A 25,343-nucleotide genomic window follows, 5' to 3' on the forward strand; every position below is an offset into this window, starting at 1 on the left:
AGCCCGAGGCAACTCAAAGGTGGGGGGTGAGGGCAGATACAATCTGTGATGACTACGTATTGTGCTAAATCAGACGTAGGTACACTTCTCAGGCTGTGCAACAGTACTAATTCTCTCCAAAGAGGAATGCGAGAGAGTAGAAAAGGCTTTAACCCGGCGACCAAGCGGAGCTGACTCGCTGGGACACCGGCAGGCTCCCCTTCCTGGAAGCCCCTCCCGCGGGGCTCTCGGAGCGGCAGTGCCCCCCACGGCCCCCCGGGGGCGCTGCGGGGCCCCGAGCGGGCGGCTCTCGGGCGCCCACCGCGCTCACGGCTCGGCACTCACGAGCCCGGAGGTTTCGTGGCCGGCCGCGTTCCGCCCGCTCCCGGAGCACCAGGACTTCCCCTGCGCGCCTGCGGCCCGGCTCCGCCAGACGCCGCTCCGCCCGACGGCGACATGGGCGTCCCCCGAGCCCCGGAGGCCAGCGGCCGGCGCTGGAGGCCCGTGCTCCTGGCTCTCTTCCTGGCTGCCTCCCGAGGTAAGGTCGGCGGGAGCCTGGGCGCTGGGGACACAGCGGGCGGGGAGGGGAGTCGGAGGCCACATGGGCGCGCCCCCTCAGCCTGCCGGGACCCCCGCCCGCGGCAGGGAGGCTGCTGGGACCGCTTGGCAGGGGGAGGCAGCGTCTCTGCCAAGTGCTCTGGCTGGGCAGTGGGCACATCTGTATGCTCTGACAGCTGCCTGTCCAACCCTTCCCTGCCCAGAGAGCCCGGAGTACCTTCTGCAGAAAGGAGATAGACACGGTGGGGACAGCCCCAGTGTGTTCCAGTGGATGCCGCTGGCTTCTGACACCTGTGGCATCTCCCTGTTCCTCCCGCCTCAGGGCTCCAGGATCTCTCAGGGCGCAGGGGGTGTGGTGCTCTCAGCCAGTGCCCTGTACCCTGGTAACACTCCTGGTTGAGCCTTGGTGGGCACTGGTCAGTGGGGGCACTGGTCTACTCCCAGACCTGGGTGCCCATCTGGTCCCTATCCTGAGGGTCTGATGGCTGAGAGTTGAGTGGTCAGCTGATTCCTGGCATCCTAGCAAAGCTGCAGCTCTGGGACCTGTGTGGGGCACTGGGGAGAATGTGGGACACTTTCCCAGCTTGGCCTGAGCTGCTTCTGAGACCTCAGATAATTTATAGCATCTTTCTGGCCTCAGTTTCCTGAGCTTAAACACAGCAGCTTTACATAGGGAGGTGCCACTGTCCTCTCCAAAGTCCAGACTGTCACAACTCCAGGTGGCATCCTAGCGAGGACACAGGGGCTCCTGGGGGGAGGGCAGAGGTCTGGTACCCACAGCCTGGCCCTGGTTCTTGCCTGCCCAAAATTGAAGCGGCTGGATCTCAAGGGAAGAGGGGGCTGGCAGGCAGCCCGTGGAACTAAACTTTATGGAGAGGGCCCAGGGAAAGTGTGAATCATGGAGGAAGTCAGAGGGAGGCAGGAGGGAGGCGGGGAGCTTGGCACAGGGACCCAATGGGTGGGTCAGGAGTAGGATGGGGAGCACAGGGTAAGAGCAAGAGGAGGAGGCTGAGAGAACCTGGAAACACCTCAGAAACAGACTGGGGTGCCCGCAGGCAGCATGTTCTCTCAGCAGTTGGAGGCTGGCCTGGGCCTCTGATAAGGAGGAGGGAGCCCACACCTCACAGAGCTGCCTAAGCCCCAGCCTGGATGCTCCCTAGGATGACAGCCAAATGGGGGGGCGCAGCCTCAGCACCAAGGCCGTGGCTCATGGCAGGGCATGGCTTCTAGAAGGAGCAGGGGATGGTGGCAGGCAGGAGGGCCAGCACCCCACCCACCACAGACCACCTGCCCCGCCCACCCTCCCACTGTGACCCTAGAGGCCCTTCTGTTTTCTGACCCCTTCCCTGCCCTCCCCTGCCCCGGCTGCTCTCTATTCAGCGGCCCCAATTTGGGAAACTCAGTTCTAGAGAACTAGGGCCTCGGGACCCAGCCTGCAGAGCAGCCAGCAGCAGAGAGGCTCAGAGCCCCTTGCTCCATAGTGTCTACACAGTCAGGAGCCTTCACCCCCAGAGGTCTTGGCTCCTCAAACAGCTTGGTACCCCGTCTCTTCCCGGGCCCAGCTCAGGGAGATCATTAGGGCTGGAAGCAGCTTTCTACCGAAAGGAGCCAGGAGAATTTTCTTAGTTTTAAACTACTCTGGGACTCAGTATTCCTTTTTTTGTTTTGTTTTGTTTTGTGAGGAGATCCGCCCTGTACTAACATCTGCCAATCCTCCTCTTTTTTTTGCTGAGGAAGACTGGCCCTGGGCTAACATCCGTGCCCATCTTTCTCCACTTTATATGGGATGCCGCCACAGCATGGCTTGCCAAGCAGTGCGTCAGTGCACCCCTGGGATCCGAACGGGCAAACCCCAGGCCGCCACAGCGGAATGCGAGCACTTAACCGCTTGCGCCACCGGGCTGGCCCCCAGGACTCAGTTCTTAACTGTAATATGGCATGCTAATGACTATTCATCCTACCACCTAGTACAGTGTGCAAGAAGGGAGATAACAGAGGGGAGGCCTGGGCACAAGCACGATCAGGAGGGTCTGTGCGTTGGAAAGACCTGCTCACTGGCCTGCTGAAGTGCTGGGTTGCCTTGGGCAGGACTGCTCAAGGTCAAAGCCTTCATGCCTGGGAAGGCGAGGTGGAGGTGGCTGGTACAGGCCTGTTCTCTAGGTCTGGAGGGTGGGCCGGCACCAAGGAGAATGGTGGTGGTGAGCAGGGTGCTCAGGAGCACAGGCAAAGTTGCAGATACCCTTTCCTGGGCCTGACTCAGCGTGAGAGGGGTGGAGGGAGGCACGTAGGGAGCCAGGACCCAGCAAACCCCAAGGGTGGCAGAGCCTCTTCTTCCCCTATTGGCTGGCATTCCTAGGACCTGTGGAAGTTGTTGTCCTTGCCGTGTCCTCATAGGCTGACCCAGGAGTCCCAAACTCTGGGACTAGCACATGGAGGCACACTGGGGCTAGGAAGGGGAGACCTCATCTTGCCCTTCATGATAAACAGGCTGCAGGGCCTTGTTGAGTAACCCAGTGGCGCAAGCCTCTGACACAGCAATGTCCAGCTCTTAGGAAATCCATGACCTGGGGTGGAGAGAAATGACCTGGAGGCCAGCCCAGGGGCATGAGGGGGCATCTATCCAATGCCAGGGGCACCCAGCGATACTGGGGAGCCCCTTGCTGAGCTGGGCTGGTTGCTCCTGTTTCCCCCCAAGTAGGGCAAGGGGTCCTGGCTGGGGCGTGACCTCCTTAGGAGAGGGTGACCAGGTGGGAGGTGCACTGCTGGGAAGCCACAGAGGCCACCTTCCTATAGGCATACACATATGAGGCTAAGGCCCAAGCAGACTGAGGGTAAGAAGAGAGCAAGGAAGGGGTCCTCGGCGCCCATCTGGTCTGTTGGCAGTGACCCCTTCAACCAACCTTGACTAAGCCCCACACACTGAGCTTGAGGCCCCAGGTTTTAGGCCAACTATTCATCCAGGAACAGTGTGGCCTCCCCAGGGGAAGGTGAGCCAGGGAGTGGCAATGCAGCTTCCGAGGGATGCTCAGATCCCCTCAGCAGCAGCACTGGCACCCCAAGGCCTTCCTGATGGCACCCTGTGTGGGAACTGTGAAGCAGGGGACCTGGAGTTGTGTGTCCCATGTGCCAGGGCTTCCGGTACAACCCTGTTATTTCACAGTCTGGCTTTGGGAGTCAGTCAGACCTATGTTCAAATCCCAAGATGGCCATTTACTGCTCTGTGACTTTGGGCAAGTTACTCATCATCCCTGAGCAAGTTCCCTCATCTGTCAAATTGGGGTGATGACAGCACCTCCCTCAGAGGGCTGCTGTGAAGAGCCAGTCACAAACACAACACAGAGCCTGGCACCTGGTGCATGCTGCATAGTATTATGCTGTTGTTTCTGGAAGCCACATGCCATTGGTTCTCCATCTGAGCTCCTTGCTGCCTACAGGGCCCTGTGGAGTGCCCACGGTGTGGGAAGACACTGACTGGTTTCACTGGGACAGGACTCTCTAGAATCCTGGAGGTCTGAAGGACGCAAAGGCTGGGCCCAGCCACCTGTAGCACCTACAGGCCCAGTCTGAATGTCCATGGAGGTGTCTGTAGATTCTCTTCTTAAAGTTCCCCAGACATGGGGACTTTGCAACTTCAAGGCAAGCTGGGCCCAGGATTTGCTTGAGTCAGTGGGGTCTTTCTTGCAACTGATCCTTACATTCAGCCTATTTACTTTGGCTGACGATCCCCAGAGAGAGACAATGGTACCACCGTGCCCGTCAGTAATTCAGTCATGAAGCTGCTCTGCTGCTGACCAAGTGAGCACAGATCTTTAACCTTTCTACATGGGATTCTATTTCCCCTGGGGACCTGGGGTCAAGTCCTGCCTCTGCTGTTCACTCACTGTGAACTACCACTGTGACCACGAACACACGCTCCCCCATCATCTGAGCCCAGGGCAGGCTGGGTGACATGGTCTCAGCGAGGCTGACACGCCCTTCTGAAGGGTAGTTCCATGATGATGTTTCTCGAGCTTTGGTCACTTGTTCATCACGTGTGGGATTTCTGCAGTATCTGCCTATCATATGTACTTATTTTTTTCTTTAAACCTACTCATTCTTTTACTTAAGTAAATAGATTTTAAAAGGAAACTTTATATCACCGCCATAAATGGAAAGCCAGTATCACTTGCCATAAATAGAACAAAATCATGACAGTACATAATAGGAAAACCAAATAAGGGTATTAAATTCTAGTGGGAAAACTATAGCCTGGGGAAGGCTCTGAGCCTGAAACCCGCTGTCCCTTGCAAACAAAAAAAAAGGGGAGCTTAGCAAGTGACAGGGATGTTTTGAAGACATATTGGCATCAAACTGGGACTTTCTCTTTGATGTAATCAGGACTGAAAGAGAATCGAAAAGGGAATACCCTTCTCCCTATGTGGTTCGATGTCATTTAATGCTGTGAAACTACAACTACCTGTGCTGTAGATGCTGTCGCCTCCTCTCCTTCACCACAGAGGCAAACTCACCACTGTGAGGAGCGTTAGCTGGTGGCAGGGGACAGTTCAGCTCTCCTGGAGGAAGGGAGAGAGGGTGGTGCTCCCCATCCTAAGAGGCCAGGGCAAGGTCAGAGGTCCTCTCTGGGTTTCTTCCAGCCCCGAATTCTCCCAGCCCCTGTTGCCTTCCCCACATAAATACAGCAGCTCCCGATGGGTCCAGGTCCTCTTCTGTGCTGGGGCCAACTAGTTATCCTAATAACCACAGGGAGAGAGGGAGAGGGAGCTTGCAGCCTCACTGGCCAGGGCCCAGGTAAGCTGGGCCCTCATTGGCCAGGCCATCTGTCCATCTGCAGGAAGGAGGTGGGGCCTCCAGTTATTCCCTGGCTACCTCTCCCGTCCAGACCTACTCTACAGCCAGACTGCCTGGGTTCAAACCCTGGCACCACCACTTACTATTGGTGAGACTCTAGGCAAGTTACTTAACCTCTCTGTACTTCAGTTTCCTCATCTGTAAAATGGAGATGATAATAGTACCGACCTCGTAGGGAGGGAGGATTAAATAAGTGAATCCATGTAAAAGTGATAAGAATGATGCTCGGCACACAGTGTCAGCTACTACTACTGCCACTGAGCCTCCTGCACTGAGGGGAGGGCACAAAAAGACTTGTACCTGAACCTTAGGAAGTCTTCACAGCACAGGGTCTTGAATCTGGGCTGCATACAGTCATCCTCAGGGAGGGCCCAGGGGAGTCTGGGAAGGAGTCATCCAGAGAAGCATCCACTGGCAGGGCCTCTGGCCTGCCGCCCGGGCCCTCCCTGAGGAGGCATGCTGGCTGGCAGCCTCCAGCCCCGGATGCATGGATGCTTTCCCAAGGTACTGGAAGTGCCGCTTCCTCCAATAGAGCCTGGCTTCCCCTTCCTGGAGTCCTTGTTCCGATGTGAATGGACACTTCCTGTGGGGGCAGGTATCAATAAACACATCTGAGATGTCCTTTGTCCTTGCTGGCCACAGAGCCCCATGGGTGGACCTGCCAGCTTCGAGCCCTCAGCCCCTCTGCCTGGGGTACTTCCTGGAGCTCAGTGATGGCAGACTCAGTCCGGATTGGTCCTTGCCTCTCTTTCCCTCTGCACTCTGCATCTTGATAAAGACGGAGCCTGGCCTTTCCCTATACCCTCCATGGACTATCCTGGGGGACAGGGCCTGGAGGGGAGCTAGAGACCAGGTCCATGTCTGTTTGGGGCCGCCTCTGAGGGCCAGGACCTGGCGTTTTGCCTGTAGCACAGGGCCAGCAACAGCAGGCGATCAGAAACTGTTTATTTACAAGCCCTAGCAGTGAGACAGAGTTCAGCTGTTTGGGTGGGGCCTCCCAGCCAACTAATCAAGCTGGGGACCTACCTCCAAAGGCTGGGGCGTTGCCTTGGCAACTGCAGGCTAAGCTCATGTCCCGTCAGGGAAAATACACAGGTCTGTCCACACCCACACACACCCATCCCGTGCACACCCACAGGGTTTCATGAGGCGCCTGCTGGGTGGAAAGAGGTGAAGGTCACGAAAACTAGCCTCCTGAGATGAAGCCAAACGAGAGCCCCTTTCCCCTGTGCTGGAACTGAAGCTTTCACAAGAGGCCGAGCCCACTTGTGGCCGAGGGTCCCACAACCAGGAAGCGGCAGAAGCAGGACTCAGTTCTGAGCGGATGTCCCTTATGGAACGCAGCGCCCCCAGAGCCTCTGGGCCTGGGCCTGGCTCCTGTTAGGACCTCGGTAAATATTTGTGGCATGAGAGAATGACGCTTTCGGTTTGGGTCTGAGGCAGAGCAAGGACGCTGCGTGGAGAGGGCAGAGTCAATTGAAGGTCAGTTCACTCTCTAAGCAGCTGGAGGATGAGGTGTAGCTCCGCCCACTGGCGGGTGAGGAGTTCTTCCCGGCCACAGTGCTGGTGTGTCCAAGGTGTGGGTCTCAGCTCAGCCACATAGGGCTGTGTGGTCTTGAGCAAGTTGCTTGACTTCTCTGAGTCTGTTTCCTCATCTTTAAAATGGGGATAATACTACCTACATCAGAGGGTGTTATGAGAATTAAATAAGATGAGTATAAAGTCCCTCAGCAAGTCCTAACACATATGAAGTGCTTGTCAACTCCCGTGATCACCTTTGTGGCCCATTTCTTGCCCCCTTCCTCTGCCCTGAGGAAAGACAGCCCTGCCCTCCTGCCATAGGGTTTCAGAGCTGGAGGGCGCCCAGGAATGTGGATAGTCTCTCAAGATAAGATGAAGAAAGGGAGGTTGAGAGAAGGATGGGACCTGCCCCAGGGCACACAGCAAGGGCAGAGCTAAGTGGGGACTGGGGCCCAGGGGTCTGAATGCCCGACCAAGGTTTTAATCCTGAGACCCAGAATTTTCCAGGTTCACAGCATTCTTCCTCCAGCTGCTTCTGCCTCCTTACCCAGTGACAGGTGGGGGCTGGGATAGGGGTCTGGGCCCCAAGAGCAGCACAGTGACTGGATGGTTCCCGCCTGGGCACAGGCTAAGGCCCAGGGCCGGGTCATTGTCCTGTCCACACGCTCTCAGCCACCCTGGAGCCAGGGGCCTTCCTCCCCACCCGCTGTCCCCAGTCTCCAACAATGACCCAGGTATCCAAAAGGATCTGCTCATGACAATAAACAACATCCTCCTGCCAAATAATTATAATTCCAGCCGGGCCATCTATAGCCCGATAGCACACGTGCGTGTGTGCAGCCGTGGGGTGTGTGCCCTTTTTCCTCAACGCTGTGCCCTTGAGTGTCGAGGACAGGCTGCCCTAGGCCTTGTCCTGGCTGGACTCTCGGACACAACAAAGGGGACGTTTTCTCTCCCCCCAGGACAAAACCCTGTGGACCCTTGGCCCACTCCTATCTGGTCCGTTTGCTGCAACTGAACACTCTCCCCCACCCCCTAAACCTGCATCCCAGTGCGGCTTCTCCTTTTTCTAAAAGGGGAAGAGGTCCTTCTGGGGCATGTGGGGTGTTGGGGACTGAGCAATGCCCCTCCCTGCCACTGTCTCTGAACCCCAGTTCTGTGTGTCCCCCTGAGGGTTTTCAAGGCAATTGCCTCTAGGGCTAAAACTCCCCTCCCCACTGCTGTCCGGGCAATTCTGTGGTCTTTACCACCGTTGCTGGGACCCTGAGGCTCTGGGCCTGATGCCCTGCTGGAGCCCCTGGGCTGGTGCCCCACTGGAGGCCCTGCTGCTTGCTCCCACCCTGTCCCACCTCCCTGTTCACAGGGGCACCTCCCCCACCCGCAAGCTAGCCCCACCTTGCCCACATCTCGGCCCTGCCCCATCCACGCCTCCCTCCACTTAGCAGTCCCCACCCGGCGCAGCTTTCTGCTCTACTTCTTGCTTCTGCCTCCACCTCGGTTCTCCCTGTTCCCTCACCTACCCCAGACCTGCAGCCCTGGCCTCTACTCAGCTGCCCTCCTGTAGCCCCAAGGTGGGTGTGCTCACGCAAATGCTGCTGGATCTGGATTCTGCTCCCAGCCTTGGGGCTGCTCTGAGCCTGGAGATGATGTTGGGAGAAGGGAAAACAGGGCATCAGCTGGGAGAGGTGCTGGTGGGATTGCCATGTGGCCTGCTGGGGAAAGGGGGAGCACAGGGCAGAGATAACTCCAGGGTCTACTCTTTGGGTGGGTTTTTGTTCTTCCTGGGAATGCCTGAGATACTCCTTTCCCTAGCTACTCCCCACCGCCACTTACTGGTACAGCCATGGTTCTGTGGCCACAGCCACCCTGCACAGGCCTGCACAGGCCTGTGAAGGGGAAGTCTAGGCTGTCATGGACAGAGCCAGAGGCACAGCTGGGTTCTCTGGCGCTCCTCTTCCACCCAGCCTGCTGAGGGGGTAAGAGCAATAGATTGGCTGTCGGAGGAGACTTGGTTAGTCCCTGCTCTGCCAGGCTTCTACTGGGGACCTTGGGTGGATCATTTCCTCTCTCAGCCTGAGGGTCATATCTGTAGGACGAGGGGCTTGGGCAGTGGAGTCCCTCCCTGGCTAGCCCAAGGAGCCACACTCACGGATCAAAAACTCAGATGTCCATGGGGCCAAGCAAATATGGTAAGAGAGTGAAGCAGGCCAGGTGGAAACATTAGGGAGTAGTGGGGACTGTGGCAACTAGAACACCAGTGTCCCGTCTAAAGGGTAGGCTGCTACTCAGCTCCAGCTGACAATTGCCTTGTAGGAAAGCTGGTTTGGTGTTAATCTTCTGATTTTCAAAGAGAAGGTAGAAGTTAGAATTTGTATACCAAATTCCTGGTTTTTAAATGTTGGCCATCTCAAAAAGAATGTAAAATACTTTGAGGGTCAAATAAAATATGTCTGAAGGCTGGATATGGCCTATGGGTTGCCAGTTTCTGAACTTTTTTTTTTCAGTATAGTGTCTAATTGCCTGAGTTTAATTCTGGCTCTAGCACTTATTTGCTGTGTGATCTTCAGTGAGTTACTTCACATCTCTGTGCCTCAGTTTCCTCATCAGTGAAATGGGAATGAAAGCAACACCTACCTTATAGGGTTGATAAACATGCCCATAAAGCACTTAACATAGCACACAATACATGTTATTTCTTTTTCTTCTAGTTTTAGCTAGATCCTGCTTTACCTGAAGCCCCCCATGCTCCAAGTTCTGAGTTTATATCCTCTGGAACTTCAGACAAACCACTTTCTCTTTCTGGGCCTCTGTGTTTCTGCCTGAAAAGGAAACCAGCATCTTGCTAAAGAAGTTCTGAAATCTCTGCTCACCTTGGCAATGACTTTCCAAAAGTCTGGGGCTCCCAGACACGGTTCCCTCTCACATGCGAGTGGAGTGAGTGGGAGGCCCTGGTGTATGTCTGTCTTCCTTACCTCCTGGGGCCTAAAACTCCACCCTTCCAGACATATTCTTTGGAGCCATGGCTTTGCTGCCTCCTCACATTCTGCTTTAAATATACAGGCACTCCAAGATTGCACACGAACTGTTATCAGTCATTCACACCTTAGTGGGAAAGAACTTGAAGCTGGCTTCTCCATTCTATTGTGTAGAACTGTTTTCACTCCTAGGAAATGCTTCTTGAATTGCTGAAATGAATCAGAGACCTATCCAGCTCCCATGTATCAAGCACCAACTACTAGCAAGGCCCCTTCAGAGCACTTCATGTGAATTATTGGTAATCTTGCCTCAGCTCTGGCAGGTAGATGTTTTCGTTTCTGTTTTCTAGTGAGGAGTCTGAGGCTCAGAGTCTAAATGACTCACAGCTGTTGCGTTCCAGTGCAGGCTGGGCCAGTTCCCAAGCTACAGCGGCTCCCTCCTCCTGACTGGGCAAGGCTTTCCGCTCCACTGGGGGGTCCCAGGCTCTGAAGGCAGGAGGGGCATCTGGAGGAGGAGGTGGCGTTATCTTGGGTTCAGGCAATGGCAATGAAAAGGACATATCCATTTGGATTCTCTACATATTTCCAAACTCTCCTTCCCTGCCTGCCTGACCTACAACAGCCCCTGAGATGCCAATTAAAATTAAAATATCACTAACGTCTAATAATTGTAGCTCTCCCTCCTATGTCTGCAGAGGGCATTCGAGCTCACATCTCATGTTCTCATCTCACGACCTCTCATGACCCTGTGTTGTAGCCAATCTTTTTCTCACTGCATACATGAGGAAACTGAGGCTCACAGGGCAGATAGAGGAGCCGGGACCCCGGCCTGGTAAATGCCGGGGTATTGGGGTAGGGTAAAGAGGACCAGGGGTTGCTTCATTTGCTTACTGGAAACAAAATGAACTAGAAAATATTTCAGAGAAGACTGGGCGGCAGGCAGGCCTGGAGGAGATGACCTTTCATGCATTCCCTGTCCCTCAGACACCTGGGGTTTTCCTGCCTCCCCACCACCTGGCCCAGGCCGCCCTCTCCACTTGCTGAAATCCTACTTGTCCATCGACCTCGAAGACCCTCCCTCCTTCAAGAAGTCTCCTGACCATCCTCAGGAAGGCTATGTTCTTCCTCCTCCAAGTGCCCTGAAGGCTGGCACCGGTGTGGCCTGTGGGGTTACTTTGTCACGAATGCAGGCCTTGTCTGCCCAGCTAGGTTGTAAGCTCCCGAGGGGAGGCCACACGTTCAGCATCCTGGGGAGATGTAGCACCTGGCACAGGCCTCACACACGCAGGTGCTCCACTGGTGCTCACTGATAACGAGATGGGAAGGCACGGCCAGCCCCAGGAGTGGGAAGCGCCAAAAGGGTGCTGATGGCCCCCAGAGGGCTGGTCAAGGACAAAGGGCTGCTGTTCCCAAACAGCCTTCCTGCTCCCCATCCTGCCTCCCCCCGACGGTGCTGGGCATGGAGGCTGGAAGTGCCAGGGGCCAGTCGTGGGCAGAGCCACGGTGCCTGTAGTTGGGGGGTGGGGCGGGGAGCTAGAGCCAGGGCACCTGCTCCATCCGGGAGATGGACACATGGCTAGCCAGGCCCAGTCTGCTACCTGCCCAGAGTCTTTACTCTGCCTCGTCCAGCTTTCCCAGGGTAGGGGGTCCCCCACCTGCGGAAGCTCCTGTGGCTGCTCTCACACAGCCTGGGATGAAGTCGGATCCATGAGCTAACGAAGCAGCTGGGGCTCGGGAGGTCAGCTGACTTGCCCGTGGCCTGCATCTGGGGAACAGCTGAGGGGAACCCACATCTTTGGAGCCCCAGGCCAAGGTTCTTCCCCACTGTGGGGGCACTGGGAGTGGTACTGGCACAGGCAGGTGACAGGCTCTCGTCTCTCTGAGCAGGTCTGGTGGCAGCCTTCAAGGTCGCCACACCATATTCCTTGTACGTGTGTCCCGAGGGGCAGAACGTCACCCTCACCTGCAGGCTCTTGGGCCCTGTGGCCAAAGGGCACGACGTGACCTTCTACAAGACATGGTACCGCAGCTCGTGGGGCGAAGTGCAGGCCTGCTCAGAGCGCCGGCCCATCCGCAACCTCACATTCCAGGACCTTCACCTGCACCACGGTAGCCACCAGGCCGCCAACACCAGCCAGGATCTGGTCCAGCGCCACGGGCTGGAGTCGGTCTCCGACCACCATGGCAACTTCTCCATCACCATGCACAACCTGACCTCGCTGGACGGTGGCCTCTACTGCTGCCTCGTGGTGGAGATCAGGCACCACCACTCGGAGCAGAGGGTCCACGGGGCCATGGAGCTACAGGTGCAGAGAGGTGAGGGCTTCCTGACCTGGACAGCCTGGGGGTGTCACTGTGGGGATGGTGTGTGTGCCCGTCTGGAAGGGGAAGGAAAAGCAGAGAGAAGGACAGGGTGACTGTGGGGTGTGGTGCTGTGTGTCTGATGGTGTGACCGTGTGTGACACTGTGCTGGAGGGGGTATGATGCTATATGCATGGCACTCCAGGGGTGTGTGTGTGAGACAAGATGGCCGCAGTGTACGGAGCTGTGTATAAGTCTCTCTGGTTAGCTGGGTGTGATGGAGAGGAAGGGTGTACGTGGCTCTGTTTATGACAGTGGGACTTGTTAATGGGAGAGGGTGTACGAACCCGGGTTGGGAGTGTGACCGCTCATGACAATACCATGGGTGTGATATGTGACCTGGGGCATGAGTTGGTGAATGGTCGAATGGCTGTCAGGGAACATATGTGTGTGTGTGCATCTGTCCAGGTGAGAGAGCTAGGGGCGGTAGACTGGATGGCGGTGTGGGCGCCGGCAGGTATCCACATGCTGCTGGGGGTGGCAGAGAAGGGGCAGGGCGTGCCCGGCTGTGCGGTGAGAATATGCCTGTGTGTGTGTGTGTGTGTGTGTGTGTGTGTGTGTGTGTGTGTGTTGGGGGAGGGGAGGGTGTGCAGGTTCCAGCTGGGCCAACTCTACCAAGCGGCAATAGCGAGGACTGTGACAGGAGAGGGGCACGGCAGCCTGGACAAGCCTACCTGGCTTCCTGGGCCTGATGTCCGCCTAATGATGCTTCTCTTTGCTCCCACAGGCAAAGAAGCACCATCCAAGTGCATCGCGTACCCACCCTCCCCCAGGGAGAGTGAAAGTAAGGGACCACCCTCTTGCCCCTTCTGGGTTCTCTGTTCTCCTCTGTCCTCATCCAGGACCCCATTCTGAACTCTGACCTCACCACCCCAAGCCCACGGAACCCCCATTCTTCCTCTCCTGCTATTGCCCCTCCAGAAGCCCACTCCCCTCCCAAGGCCGAAAGCCTGAGGGTGCAGGCTCCCTGAGGGTCCAAGCTCCCAGAGTCCTGCTCCCGACTCCCTGGGTGGGGCTGTGCCCTGGCAGTGACCTTTGGCCAATGCCCCTCTGACAGGTACAGCGAGCCACAGGCAGCTGAGCTTGCTCTCAGTGGGTACCACTCCTGCACACCAGCCCTCTTGCCACGTGGGAAGGTTGGAGGGCTCTGGGGGGTCCCCCTGGCTTGGATTCAGCTACTTAAAACGTGTTTGTTCTGTATGGGGAGGGAGGAGGGAGAGGCTCAAGAAGGGGAACAGAATTACCTGTCCTGGAGTTCCCGCTACGTGCCAGGCACTGTGCTAAGTCCTTCCAAGTAGTGTTATCGCAGTGGATTCTTAAAAGAACCCTGGGAAGTAGGCATCACCATCTTCACTTTACACACATGGAAATGGAGGCCCAGAGAGGTACCCTGCGGGGGATGGGGGAGCCGCCCTAGGGGGCGCCCCACTCTTCTGAGAGGGGAGGGTCTTGGCTTCCCAGCCTCTATCCACCAGTATTTATCGGGCATCCAGTGTGGACCAGCCCCTGCCTAGGCCCTGGAGATACAAAAGAGCACACTCCTCTCTGCCCTCCAGGAGGACACGTGCAAAGACAGAAGCCAGGATGGGAGCAGTTAACTATAGCCCTCGCCAAACCCAACTCAAAGGTCACGGTGACTTTCTACTCAAAGTCTCTTTTTTGAACCAACAAAGGACTAGCCAGGAACAAAATTAGAACAGACATTTCGGTCTGAGCCAGACCCACATGGAGCTAAGAACCTCTTTGGTTCAAGTCCCTCTCCTGCACACCGCAGAACTCACGTGTCGCCTCAGCACCAAGCCACTGCCGTCCTCACTTCCTCCACCAGCAGCTCCCTGGTGCTGGGTGGAGAGGGGCCTCTGAGCAGCCCCTGCCTTCCCACGCAGCAGCTCACTACTGTGCGTGCCCACGCATGTGCCCGTGTACAGGCCGGGTGAGCCTCACCTGGCAGGGCACACGAGTGTTCACTTCCCCATTGCTCCTTCCACTCTGAGCAACCCCCAGTCCTACTTCTTCCTCCAGGAGCTCCTGCAGAGCTCCCTCTGAGACAGTCCCTTCCGCCATCGCCCCATTTCACAGATGGGTAAACAGGTTCAGACAGGTGAAGGGACTTGCTCCCAGTCTCTCAGACCCAGAGCCAAGAGGAGATGCCAGAATGCCTGATTCTCAGTGCGCAAACCCTGCCTGAGCGCTGGGCTGCTCTCCCCTCTGTCAACACCGACTTTCTGAAAATTAGTTGTGCAAGTTATGTCTTGGGGACAGAGACAAGAGATGCCAGAAGGGACAATGCTAGAGAAATCAGGTGCAAAATGGAGAGGGAGCAGAGATTTGGCTCATTTTCTTGATCTAGACTCTAGAGAAGCAGCTGCTGGAATTTTAAGGGAACAGAAGTCACCTGGGAAATCCTAGGAGTCCAGCTGATAAGAGCCAGAGGGTGAGGCAGGACCTTGACCTTGACTGTCAAGAGTGGGTGAGGCTTCCTTTGCTGGGTGGGCACCTCTGCTTTCAGGCTGTGACATTTTCCATCCTCTCCAATTCACGGGATGTGCAGCCCCACCCTGGCCCCTGCTTTCCTGAGCTACTGTCCACAGTGAATTGGCTCCTTGAGGGCCAAAGGGACATGTTTGCTTCTGTCCCAGCTGCTGAGGGCAGGGGGATGGCTTCAATGACCTCTGGAGTCCCCTTCATTCCCCTTCCAGACTCTTGGTTCTGGAGGTCTGGAGACTACAGCTGTGGTGGAGTCTTGGCACTAAGGTCTCGGATGAGAAGAAACCCAGCCATACTTTTAGGTGGGGGCTCTGGACAACACGTCCATTCTCTGGGTACCATGTGTCCAGGGAGAAAGGGGAGCAAGTGTGTCCCTTTCCTATAAACAGAAAGGCAATCAGTGTCATCTAAGGGGCTGACTCAGGGATCAAAAACTCAAATTGGCCAGGGAGCTGGTGAGTGAGACGAAAGGGAGGAGTGGAGACTGCGGTGAGTGCCCAGCTGCCAGTCTGTAAGTGCAGTTCCAAGTGCTGCATGCCAGGAGGGGGGCCCAGGGTTGCCAGAGCCACTACGTTTTCAAACAAAGTCAGAAGTTCAGATTTTACATGAACTCTCAATTTTAAAATGTTGGCAACTCGTAAAAAAATAATTAAGTACTGTGTGGGCCATGGTTGCAACCTGAGCCCATTCTAGTGAAAGGCAGTGTGGTAAAGTGGTTAAGAGCACAGACCCTGAAATCAGCCAAGTTGCTTAACCTCTCTGTGCCTTACTTTTCTCATCTGTAAATAGAGAGGATTATAATTGTACTTACTTTCCAGGTTGTTATGAGGCTAAAATTAGGTACTACATGTAAAGGGCTAAGAACCATGCCTGGCACAGAGATAAGTGCTGTGTAAGTGAGGGCTGGTATCACTTCTGCAGAATTCTAGGCCTGGCTTCCCAAGTCAACTCATCCACTCCCCTGTGCCAAGGCAGGATGGCATATAGATGGCTGCAGGCAGTGGACACATATCCTGTTTTCTAATGGCTTACAGACATCTGCCTGGTGACCCACGTGCTTAGTGGGCCCTGGGCTCGCCCCTCGGTACTGCCCTCCACTGCCGCTTACCTTTGGAAAGATCCCAGTCCCTGCTCTAAGACAGGTGCCCCACAGCCAGCCTTGGTACCTGATCAGCTTGATGCTTCCGGCCAAGAAGCTCTTTGAGTGTTCCTGTTCTAACTGCAGCCCCGGTCTCCTAATGTTATCCTTGGGAAGTAGGAGGGTAGCTGGTCTATGAAATCATCTGAAATCCCAGGTCAGCCTGAGGTTGGGGGAGGTGACAGGAGAGGAATGGGACTGAGGAAGCTGGTGTCCAAAGAGCCCCGAATTGCTGAGGGGCTGTGGTTTGTCACTGAGCTCAGGGAAGGGGGCTGGGCGGGAACCCCTCAGCTGGGACCCCTCATGGGCATCTCCCCATGAAGGAACCTCCCCACCCCCAACACAGCAGGATGTGTGGCCTGCTTTCATCCAGCTCTTTCCCTGGGGAACCCAACCAAGCTCCATACTCTGGATATACCCACAGGGTACTGCAGGCCCTGGACAAAGGACAAAGACCTGCTGGCAGGGGCAGGGCCAGTAGGGCCCCTCCCACCCCACCCTGCTGTGTAAGGGCCTGCAATACTGCTCAGTGCTGCTCTGGCAGCTGCCTCCGCCAGTGCCTGGTCACCTTCCCAGGATGAGCCTGGCTCTGGTTGGCTATGAAGCAGGACCCCACCGCCCCCCAGTACTGGCCATGCTTAGGGGGAGGGGTGAGGAGCTGTGGCAAGGCTGGGCCCTGCAGAGGGGCCCATGGCTTCAGAGGGCAGTTGGGCCCCTGCCCCAGCCTCAACTCTCAGCCCAGGTTGTAAGGAAACCAAGTCCTGATCCCCTAGAGGGGCCACAGAGGGGGCATCTTTGCCTGGGGACGGGAGTCAGGCAGGGAGGTCAGGGGAAGCCCCCCACAGCCAACAGGGAGCTGGGCTAAGTGAAACGGACTAACCTCACCAAATGTTGCTTAGTACCAATCCCGAGGAGACCTGCTTTGATGACTAGAAAAGAGTGCTTTGCAACCAGCTTCTCAGGTAGAGCCCACAATCAGGTCCTGTGATGAGGTTTAAAAATTATAGAATTATAGACTGCTTTTACTTTCAATATTCCTCGTCAAAATGCAGCCCTGCTCAGATCTGCGGGGAACCTGCTTTAATGTAGAGTTGAACTTGCTTTGCAATTAGCATATAGCAACTGTTCCTGTACCACTGGGTACTTCTAAAGTGCCTGAAAACAGTTTGCTCTCTTCTGAGTTGTGAACACACCCCGAACGAATGCTTGTTTACACCCTCGGGCTGTTTTGCAATACAAGATAAAGACAGCCTTCATTCCCAAATACTAGTGCAAAGGCAGCATCGAGACCACAGCCCATTCACCTTCTCAAAGCTCCCTGGGGCCAAGCTGACACTTGACAAGGCATCCCTGCCCGTCTTGGGGAAGGGCTAAAATTGGGAAGGAAATGCGTTTACGCTGGTTGTGGTTCGGAGGGCAAGTCTGTTCCCAGCCAAACTCCTTGAGTCAGCAGATGGACTAAAATAAGTCAAGCCTCTCACGCTGTTGGTAGGATCGTGAAGTGGTACAACCTTTGCGGAGGGCAATTCAGCAATAGCCTAAAAGAAAATGTACATCCTCTTTGGCTCAGCACTTTCACTGCGAGGAATTTATGTACAGATGTACTTGCCCGAGTGAGCAGAGATGCATACCCAAGGAGTCCATTGCTACATTATTAGTTATGTTGAAAAATCAAAGCAACCTCCATGCCCGCCAATAGGGGACTGTTTTGATAGATTTGGGGTGAGCCACGTGATAAAGCTCTAGGTAGATCTCTGTGCTGATACAGAGACATGTCCAACTGTGCTCAGTGGGAAAAGCAAGTGTCATGTGAAAAGCATATCATATATATGCTGTACACACAGGGAGCATATCTAGGCCATAGCAAGAAAACCGCGGACAGTGATTACCTCTTTGGAGGGGGCCCAGGTAGAGGAGGAGGAGGAGGAAACTTTTAAATATTTTTTTAACTTGTACATTCTTGTGTGTGTAATTTAGAAAGTTTAAAATTTAAAAATGTCAGATGAGGATTCACATTTCTCTAATTCTCGCCTCGTTTTTCTCTCCATGACTCGTATGTGTGAGATCACTTCTAGAGGCTCTGCCCATCTCTCAGGGGATGAGTGCGGCTTTTTATTCATTTATTTTTCACTGTGGTAAAACATATGACATAAAATTTGCCATTTTAACCATTTTTAAGTGTACGCTTCAGTGGCATTAATTATGCTTACATTGTTGTGCAACCATCACCACTATCTATTTCCAAAAGTTTTCATCACTTGGGCTCCTGGTGACCTCGAACTCCGTGGCATGGGGTCTGTGAAGGGCCTGCCCTCCCTTTTCAGGGAACAAGCTGCGGCCAGGGCGGTACAGCTGTCCCCAGTGGGCGTGGATGAGGACCCTCTCTCTCCCCTGGTGCTGCCTCAGCTGTAGCGCCTGGCCTTACTTCTTGTGCTCTGGGCCCACTTGGGGAAGAGGCAGAGGGCTCTCTTTGAAAGGAGGTCCCCTGACCTTCCGTGCCTCTGCAGGTCACTGAGGGTCTGGCTATGGGGCCTGGGTAAAGGTGGCTTCCCGTCCTGCCTGGCCTTCCCTCTCTGGGCCTCAGTTCCCTGTCAGGAGGAGCAGTGGGAACGGGGCCTCATGTTGGCTGCCTCTCTGCCCTTTCAGACATCACGGCTGCTGCCCTAGCTACGGGCGCCTGCATCGTGGGCATCCTCTGCCTTCCCCTCATCCTGCTCCTGGTCTACAAGCAAAGGCAGGTGGCCTCCAACCGCCGTGAGTATCCCGGCCCGCAGGGGTGGGTAGGGGGTGTGAGTTACCTGCCCCAGCCCCAGCTCAGCCTCTGGCATTAGCAAAGGCAAGAGGCAGGCGCAGTTCCTCTCTGTTCCAGAGATGGGAGTGGCTACAGTCCCTGCAAGGAGCTGGGCTCAACGGCAGAGAGAAGATGGGACCCAGGCCCCCAGGTGCTGTTTCTGGGGCCTGACTGCCCACCCGCCCCAAGCAGTGCTGGCTTGGCACTCAAATATCTGTTGAGTGAAGAAATAATCATATGGAGTAGTTCACATTGGTTTATAAAAATGCTGCCACTGGGAGATCCTGTGGGGATCGACTTTAAGGTATGGGTGGGTTTATTTTGTAATTAGTATGGCAATCTTGGGGCAAAAACGACCTCTGGATTATCAGAACTGGGAGGGCCCATGGCGATAACTTAGTTCAACTCGTTCCTTTTACAGCTGAGAAACCTAAAATCAGCAGGGTTAAATAACTAACCGAATGTCACAGAACTCAGTAAGTGGCACAGCTGGGACTCAAACTCAGAGCTTTCAACTCACGCTTTTTCCAGGGAATATAATCCCACCGTTTAATTAAAATGTGCGTCAGTATGCGTATCGCAGCCAACAACCCCTAACCGGGAGGGTTGCTGTGCCAGGTACCATGCCAACCTGTTACACACATTCTCCACTTATTCCTCATAACAACTCGACGAGTTTCTTCCTACCATTGTCCCCATTTTACAGCTGGGCAAACTGTGCACAAAGAGGTTCAATAACTCGCTAAAAAAACTGCACAGCAAGTAAGTGGTGGAGCCAGGCTTCAAGTCATGGCCACAAACACCTTTTCACCCTCCTCTGCAGATGAAAGTGCCCCTTGTCCTCCCTCTGACTCCACCCATGAGTGTCAGGCAGTCTGAGTCCTCCAGGAGCAAGAGGCCGGGGAGTCCTCTGCCCTTGGCCCTTGCATCGCCTCCCCCGCCTCTTCCCCTCTGCCTGGCTGCAGACAGTAACTGAGGGAAGACTGCTCTGTCACCAGCTGGCTTGTGGCTCACACCTGATTTCCTTTGGCTGGACCATAACAACTTGACACCCCTCCCTGGGGCCCAGCGTGGAGCCCCTCAGTGTGCCGCTCAGGGGCTGTGGCCACTTTTCCCTTACTCTCAGGATGCCCATATTCCTCTCACAAAACCCCCCAGCCTCCCTACAGAAATGCCCTGAGGTTGGGTGGGGTGAGGGGCAGGTGAAGGCGTTAGAGCAGAAAGAGGAACCCAGGGGCTCAAGCAGGCAGAGGAATGGCTGCAGAGCTGCTGTCAGCTCCTGCTCATCTGTGTAGCATTTCCACGAGGTCAGGAAGGGATGAGGAGTGAGACATGCTCCTCTAGGCTCTGCTCCCAGGTGAAGAGGTGCTCTCTGTCCCCCTTACTCCAGACCACAACACTGCCTCCATCAGGGAACAGGAGCTAGAAAACAAATTTGGGGCAGAGGATGGCGAGGGGGTTGTTCCTGTTTTTGTTGCCTCACGTCCTTCCTCACAGGGTCCCCAGAGGTGAGTCTAAGGCTCTGCCCATGTCCCAGGCTGGAGAAAGGAAAATCAAAGCAGGGACATCCCCAGGTCAGAACATTGTGGGGCTGTCTGGAGTGCCAGCCCCCAGTCTCCCCTACTCCATGCACTGGGACACCTTCAGTGTGAAAACTTCCCAGAGGAAGGGACAAAGGAACTGGGCGCTTGAGGAGCTGGCCTGAAAGGGGCAGCAAGTGGCTGCAGTGGGCGGGCTAGGGCTGCACTTTGAGCAATGGTGAGCACATCCTCAGAAACTGACGAACCTCATTTCTGTGGTGGGCAGCCACTCCATAGCACCTTATCCCCAGCGTTAACATATGCAGGAACAGATCAGTGTCAATAACTTATCTCCTAATAAAAATACTTTTAAGGCCAGTCCCTCCTTCCCTTCCAAAAAAAAGCAGCAGAAAAAATGAATTGTCTGATTGAAGTCTTAGAGACAGACACAAGAGATGCCGGAGGGGATGACGTTAGAGAAACCAGGTGCCAAATGGAGAGTGAGCAGAGATTTGGGTCATTTTTCTTGATTTAGACTCTAGGGAAGCAGCTGCTGGAATAAAGGGAGCAGAAGTCACCTGGGAAATGCCAGGAGTCCAGCGACAGGGTAGACGCTGAGCAGATCTGGAGCCCTGAGCGGGGCGGCAGGTCGGGGATGGAGTGGACAGGGAGTGTGTGTTGGTGCGCCCGGGCAGGGCGCTGGCACGGAGCCTGGCACGGAGGGCGTGCTCAGGAATGAGTCACATTCAGGAATCAAGAAAGAGAAAGGGTTGGGAGCCCTGAGGAAGGCAGTTGGCCGCAGAGGCCAATGGTTGTGGAACCTATCCAGTATTAGACGGAGACTTGGTTTCCCCAGCTCTAAAGTGGGACCAACAATCCTTACCCCAGAGGGTGGGAGAGGATGAGCTGAGGGCACGCAAAGCACTCGCAGGAAGCCCAACGCACAGAGTCACCCGGTAAACAGTAGCCATGAATCCGATACCGTGGAGATTTCAGGAACTTGTGTGCAACTTCCCCTGTGTGTTCTGTTGTTGTGCCCTCCCCCACCATCTGTTTCCCCATAGTAATCAGCAGCAGAGCTCTTAAAATGAGAAGGATCTGTGGGAGTATATGGAGAGCTGCAAGAAAGAGGGAAGTAGGGCCTGCTGCATCTGGTGGGTGGCCAGGTTGGGGGATGGGGAACCCCAAGAGTGGGGCAGGGCAACTGCAGCGTGGATGAAGACAGAAAGTAGTGGGATGGCTGAGCAGTGCTGGGGCTTCGGGCCCCCTAAGGTTCCTCTAAGAGATGTCACCTCTAAAGGCACCCTATTAGGCAATGTGAAGGATGGGACAGAGAGGACCAAGAACCCTCTACTTAGGAACTGACCTTGCAACACTCCTACCCAGTAAATCATGGCTAAAGACCAGGACGTGCAAATGTCCAAACCAGAAGCAGCGAACGCAGGAGCCAGGCCTTTGGTTGACCCTTAACCCTGAAGGTCCAACACTGTCTGAGTCAAGCCACAGGAGAAAGCCGCGGCTGCCTCTGGTCTCCTGCAGACAGATGTTGTCCTACACACTCGTCAGATGCAGCCGGGTTTCCTTTATCACCGGTCAAAAAGGGCCGCTCATTGAGGCCTCACCTGTGGATAATCATGCAGAGCACTGCCATACAGGCCTCCCAAGGGAACAGAAGTGGGCTCCAGGGCTGAGCCTGGCCCTGCCTGGGGGCATCTGCCAACGGGGGCAGGGATGTTGTCTGCGGAAGCCTTCCCTTTGTGACTAGCTTCTCCGTCTGTCCCTCCCCAGGTGCCCAGGAGCTGGTGCGGATGGAAAGGTAAGACCCATGGAGACCTTCCCGAGAAAACTGCCCGCAGCTGGCCCCACCCCGCCTCAAAGCTTGACAGGCTCTCTCTCTCCTCGCCTCTCCCTCGCCTGTGGTTCTGTAGGGCAATATCTATGCCCCAACTGTGGCTGGAGTTAATGCAGAAAGGGGGAGGGGTAACTTTCAGCCAGGACAGACTGATTCTCCCGCTTCCCCAGGATCCTTTCCCCTCTCCTCCTTGGTAACTGGTTGTAGCACGACAAGGCTCAGAACACAGACGTGGCCTCCCTGGTCCTCCCTGTGCCCTGGGCCCGACAGGGCTCAGAACACAGACGTGGCCTCCCTGGTCCTCCCTGTGCCCTGGGCCCGACAGGGCTCAGAACACAGACGTGGCCTCCCTAGTCCTCCCTGTGCCCTGGGCCGGCTGTCAGGAAGGAGATATTTCTGTGGGCCCCTGTTTAGCTGGCCAGCACAGCTGGTTGGAAGATGGCATCTGCCATCTGCCATGGAGGCCGACACATCTGTGCTGGCTGGCTGTTCTCCCTGCCACCCGTCACCCAGCAGGTTGAGCTGCTTGGATGAGCCATGCACCCACCTTCGGGCCTCAGTGGTCAGCTGGCCAGGATGGGGGAGGGGAGGAAGCAGCTGAGCTAGGGCAGATACTGAAACATGCAAAGGAGACCAGTGCACCTGGACCTGTGCCCCTCCCTGCAGGGCGCTCCAAGGGGAAAGCTGTCAGGCCACAAGGGCTCAGAGTGGGGCAGCAGGCGGGGATGAATTAGATAGGGGGTGTGTGGGGTGTGCTCTGGGTAGGAAGGTGGCATGCGGCCTGGCCCGGAAGGCACGCTCAGGAATGAGCCACACTCAGGAACTTGACCCCATACCTGCAACACCAAACCCAGAGCTGCTCTGGGTGTTTGAAAGGGATGATTTTCAAGACAGGTTGAGGGAAGTCCTGCTAGCGATCCTGCTAGAATCTCAGACTTGGAGGGGTCTTCAGAGGTTGTCCCACTCCCAAGCAGGAAGAGAAGAGAACCCCTCCCTTCAGCTCAAGACAAGCTGTGGGGACATTGGATCCTAATGCCATTAACTCTACTGACCAAAGAGAAACTTGTCCCCAGATTCCTGAGGCCGATGTCCCTGAAGTGCCTCTGAGCCAGGGCTTCCTGGCTGGGCCCAGGGCAGATGGTCAGATGCCCTCAGTCGGGGCAAGAGGGAGAGTGCAGCCCATGGCCTTTCTCTCTGGCCCTGGATCCTCCCTTCCTGCTGGGAGAGGCTGCTCAGGCCTGGGGAGGAGGCGGGGCAGGTGAAGGGAAGGGTGCTGAGAAGTGGGACAGGCGGGGAGGGCAGAGGTCCCACCCCAGGCAGCACAGGTGACCTTCAGTTCTGATTCTTTGGCAGCAACACTCAAGGAATTGAAAACCCCGGCTTTGAGGGCTCTCCACCCTCGCAGGGGATGCCGGAGGCCAAGCCCAGGCCCCCACTGTCATACGTGGCCCAGCGGCAGCCGTCAGAGTCTGGGCGGCACCTGCTCTCGGAGCCCAACACTCCTCTCTCTCCACCAGGCCCCGGGGATGTCTTCTTCCCATCCCTCGGTGAGTGCTCCCAACCCTCGAAGCACCATGCCAGGCAAGGTCATGACCTCCCCAAGGCCTGCAGGGCATCAGCCTCACTCCCCACCCTCCCTGGGGAGTCCTCCCAGCCTCCTGGTGTGGGGTTGGGGGTGAAGGGCAGAGGAGCCTCCCATTCACTCTGCTTCTCCTTTCTTTTGCAGAACCTGTCCCTGACTCTCCAAACTCTGAGACTGTCTAGGGTGCCAGTGAGCAGTTGCGGCTGGGCCTGGGGCAGGTGCATTTGAGCCAAGGCTGGCCCTCTGAGTGGTCCCTTGGCCTCGGCCTTGATTTCCTGCCTCCTGCTCTGAGCCCAGACTCTTTGAGATACCCCTAATGGCTAGACCCTAAACCCCTCTGGATGCTACATGGCAGAAGGGAGAAGGTGTTGGATGGCTCAGCCCCTGTTTCAAGGATGATGGGGTGCTAGGATCCCACCTCAGAGACCTCAAATTCATCAGCTACAGATGCCAAATGATCTAGAAGCCCCCAAATTTCCAGCTCTATGGCAGCCTCTCTCCCTGGGATATGAGCCTTGGGACCTGACGGCATAGATGGGACAAGATGGGCACTGGGTAAACCCCCCAGTGGCACCCTCCCAGGCATGAGACATAGATGTCTCAGGACAAGATGTGGAGGGACTCCTCCCCACTGTGGTGGACCCGGCTCCCCCATCTCTCCTGAGGCTGCCCCTCTGTCAGACTCACTCTTTGTAACCATGGGACTCTGGGGCTGGGCCTGCCTGCTGCTGGGCCATGGGAGCGTTCCCCAGCTGCCTGCTACTAGCAACCTCTCTGAGGAGCTGTCAACAGGTTAAGCAAATCTGGGGCTCCCACTGCCTGCACTCTGGTCCCCAGAGTTCACTGGCCAGAGGCCCCGAAACAGGAAGTACACACTGGGGCACGGTGGCCACTGTGAACCAACTGGCATGTTGGGCAATGGAGGCCAGGCCGGAGGTTGCACTGCCCACCGCAGATGGGGGTGAGGGAGGGTCGGTGGGGCCTTCTGGGAAGGTGAGTGGAGAGGGCTCCACCTCCCTGCCCTCCCCATCCCCCACCTCCACTGCTCACTGTGGTCAAAAGAGAGGGTGACCACATAATGTACTGTTCCAACTGTGACACTTCTGAGTGTGAAGAGGGGGTGCTATTAAAAACTACATGGGCCACAGATGCAAACCCTGTGGATGGATGTTAAGAGCTGAGTTAAATCCCTACTCTGCTTCTGAGGTGCCTGAGGCCTAGGGGCCCATCCTCCCCCACCCCCAGTCTGTGCTCTTCCCTTCCAGTCAGTCTGTGCTGAGTCTTCCCTGCAGAGTGACCTGTCAGGTGGGAGGAGCGGGGCGTGTACATGGAAGGTTTGTGCCCGCTCTGCTCTGGACCCTCTGCTCCCATCTCCTGCTTCAGGGCGTGACCTGATTTGTTTTTATACACATACACAAGGAGAGCCCTTTGTGGAATTTTGATTAAAGGGTTTTAAAGCATGGAGAGGAGTGGGGTAGGGGGTTGTCTCTGTACACTATGGGGTAGAAACAGGGGAGGTGGGCCCGAGATGGGGAGGGGCGAGTTAGAGCTGGGCAGGAGCCCCGGGCACTGCACTGCGAGGGCACAGTTTCAGTTGGGCATTCATCTGCCAGCAGCCTACATTGGCTCTGCTGAGCTGGGCCAGGGTGCTGAGAGCCAGGGCTTCAGGCCAGGATAAGGGCCCAGCAGCCAGGGAGAAGCCCCCTGATCACCTGGGGCGGGGAGGGGACA

The 25,343-nt window shown here is 55.9% G+C and overlaps 2 protein-coding genes across 2 annotated transcripts in view; one reads left to right on the forward strand and one right to left on the reverse strand.

Moving 5' to 3' along the window:
• The window catches only part of CDH23 (cadherin related 23), a 402,905-nt gene that overhangs the window by 38,095 nt on the left and 339,467 nt on the right, over positions 1 to 25,343 (reverse strand). The window lies entirely within an intron of this gene.
• On the forward strand, positions 318 to 25,074 carry VSIR (V-set immunoregulatory receptor). Its single transcript, XM_004427016.2, has 7 exons — positions 318 to 517; positions 11,769 to 12,197; positions 12,970 to 13,026; positions 18,514 to 18,621; positions 21,967 to 21,994; positions 23,384 to 23,577; positions 23,757 to 25,074. The coding sequence occupies exons 1-7, from the start codon at positions 436 to 438 to the stop codon at positions 23,792 to 23,794; spliced, it is 936 nt and encodes a 311-aa protein (XP_004427073.1). The 5' UTR covers positions 318 to 435; the 3' UTR covers positions 23,795 to 25,074.

The sequence above is a fragment of the Ceratotherium simum genome, chromosome 6, assembly GCF_057802395.1.
Source record: "Ceratotherium simum simum isolate JZ-2026a chromosome 6, ASM5780239v1, whole genome shotgun sequence".
NCBI lineage: Eukaryota > Metazoa > Chordata > Mammalia > Perissodactyla > Rhinocerotidae > Ceratotherium > Ceratotherium simum.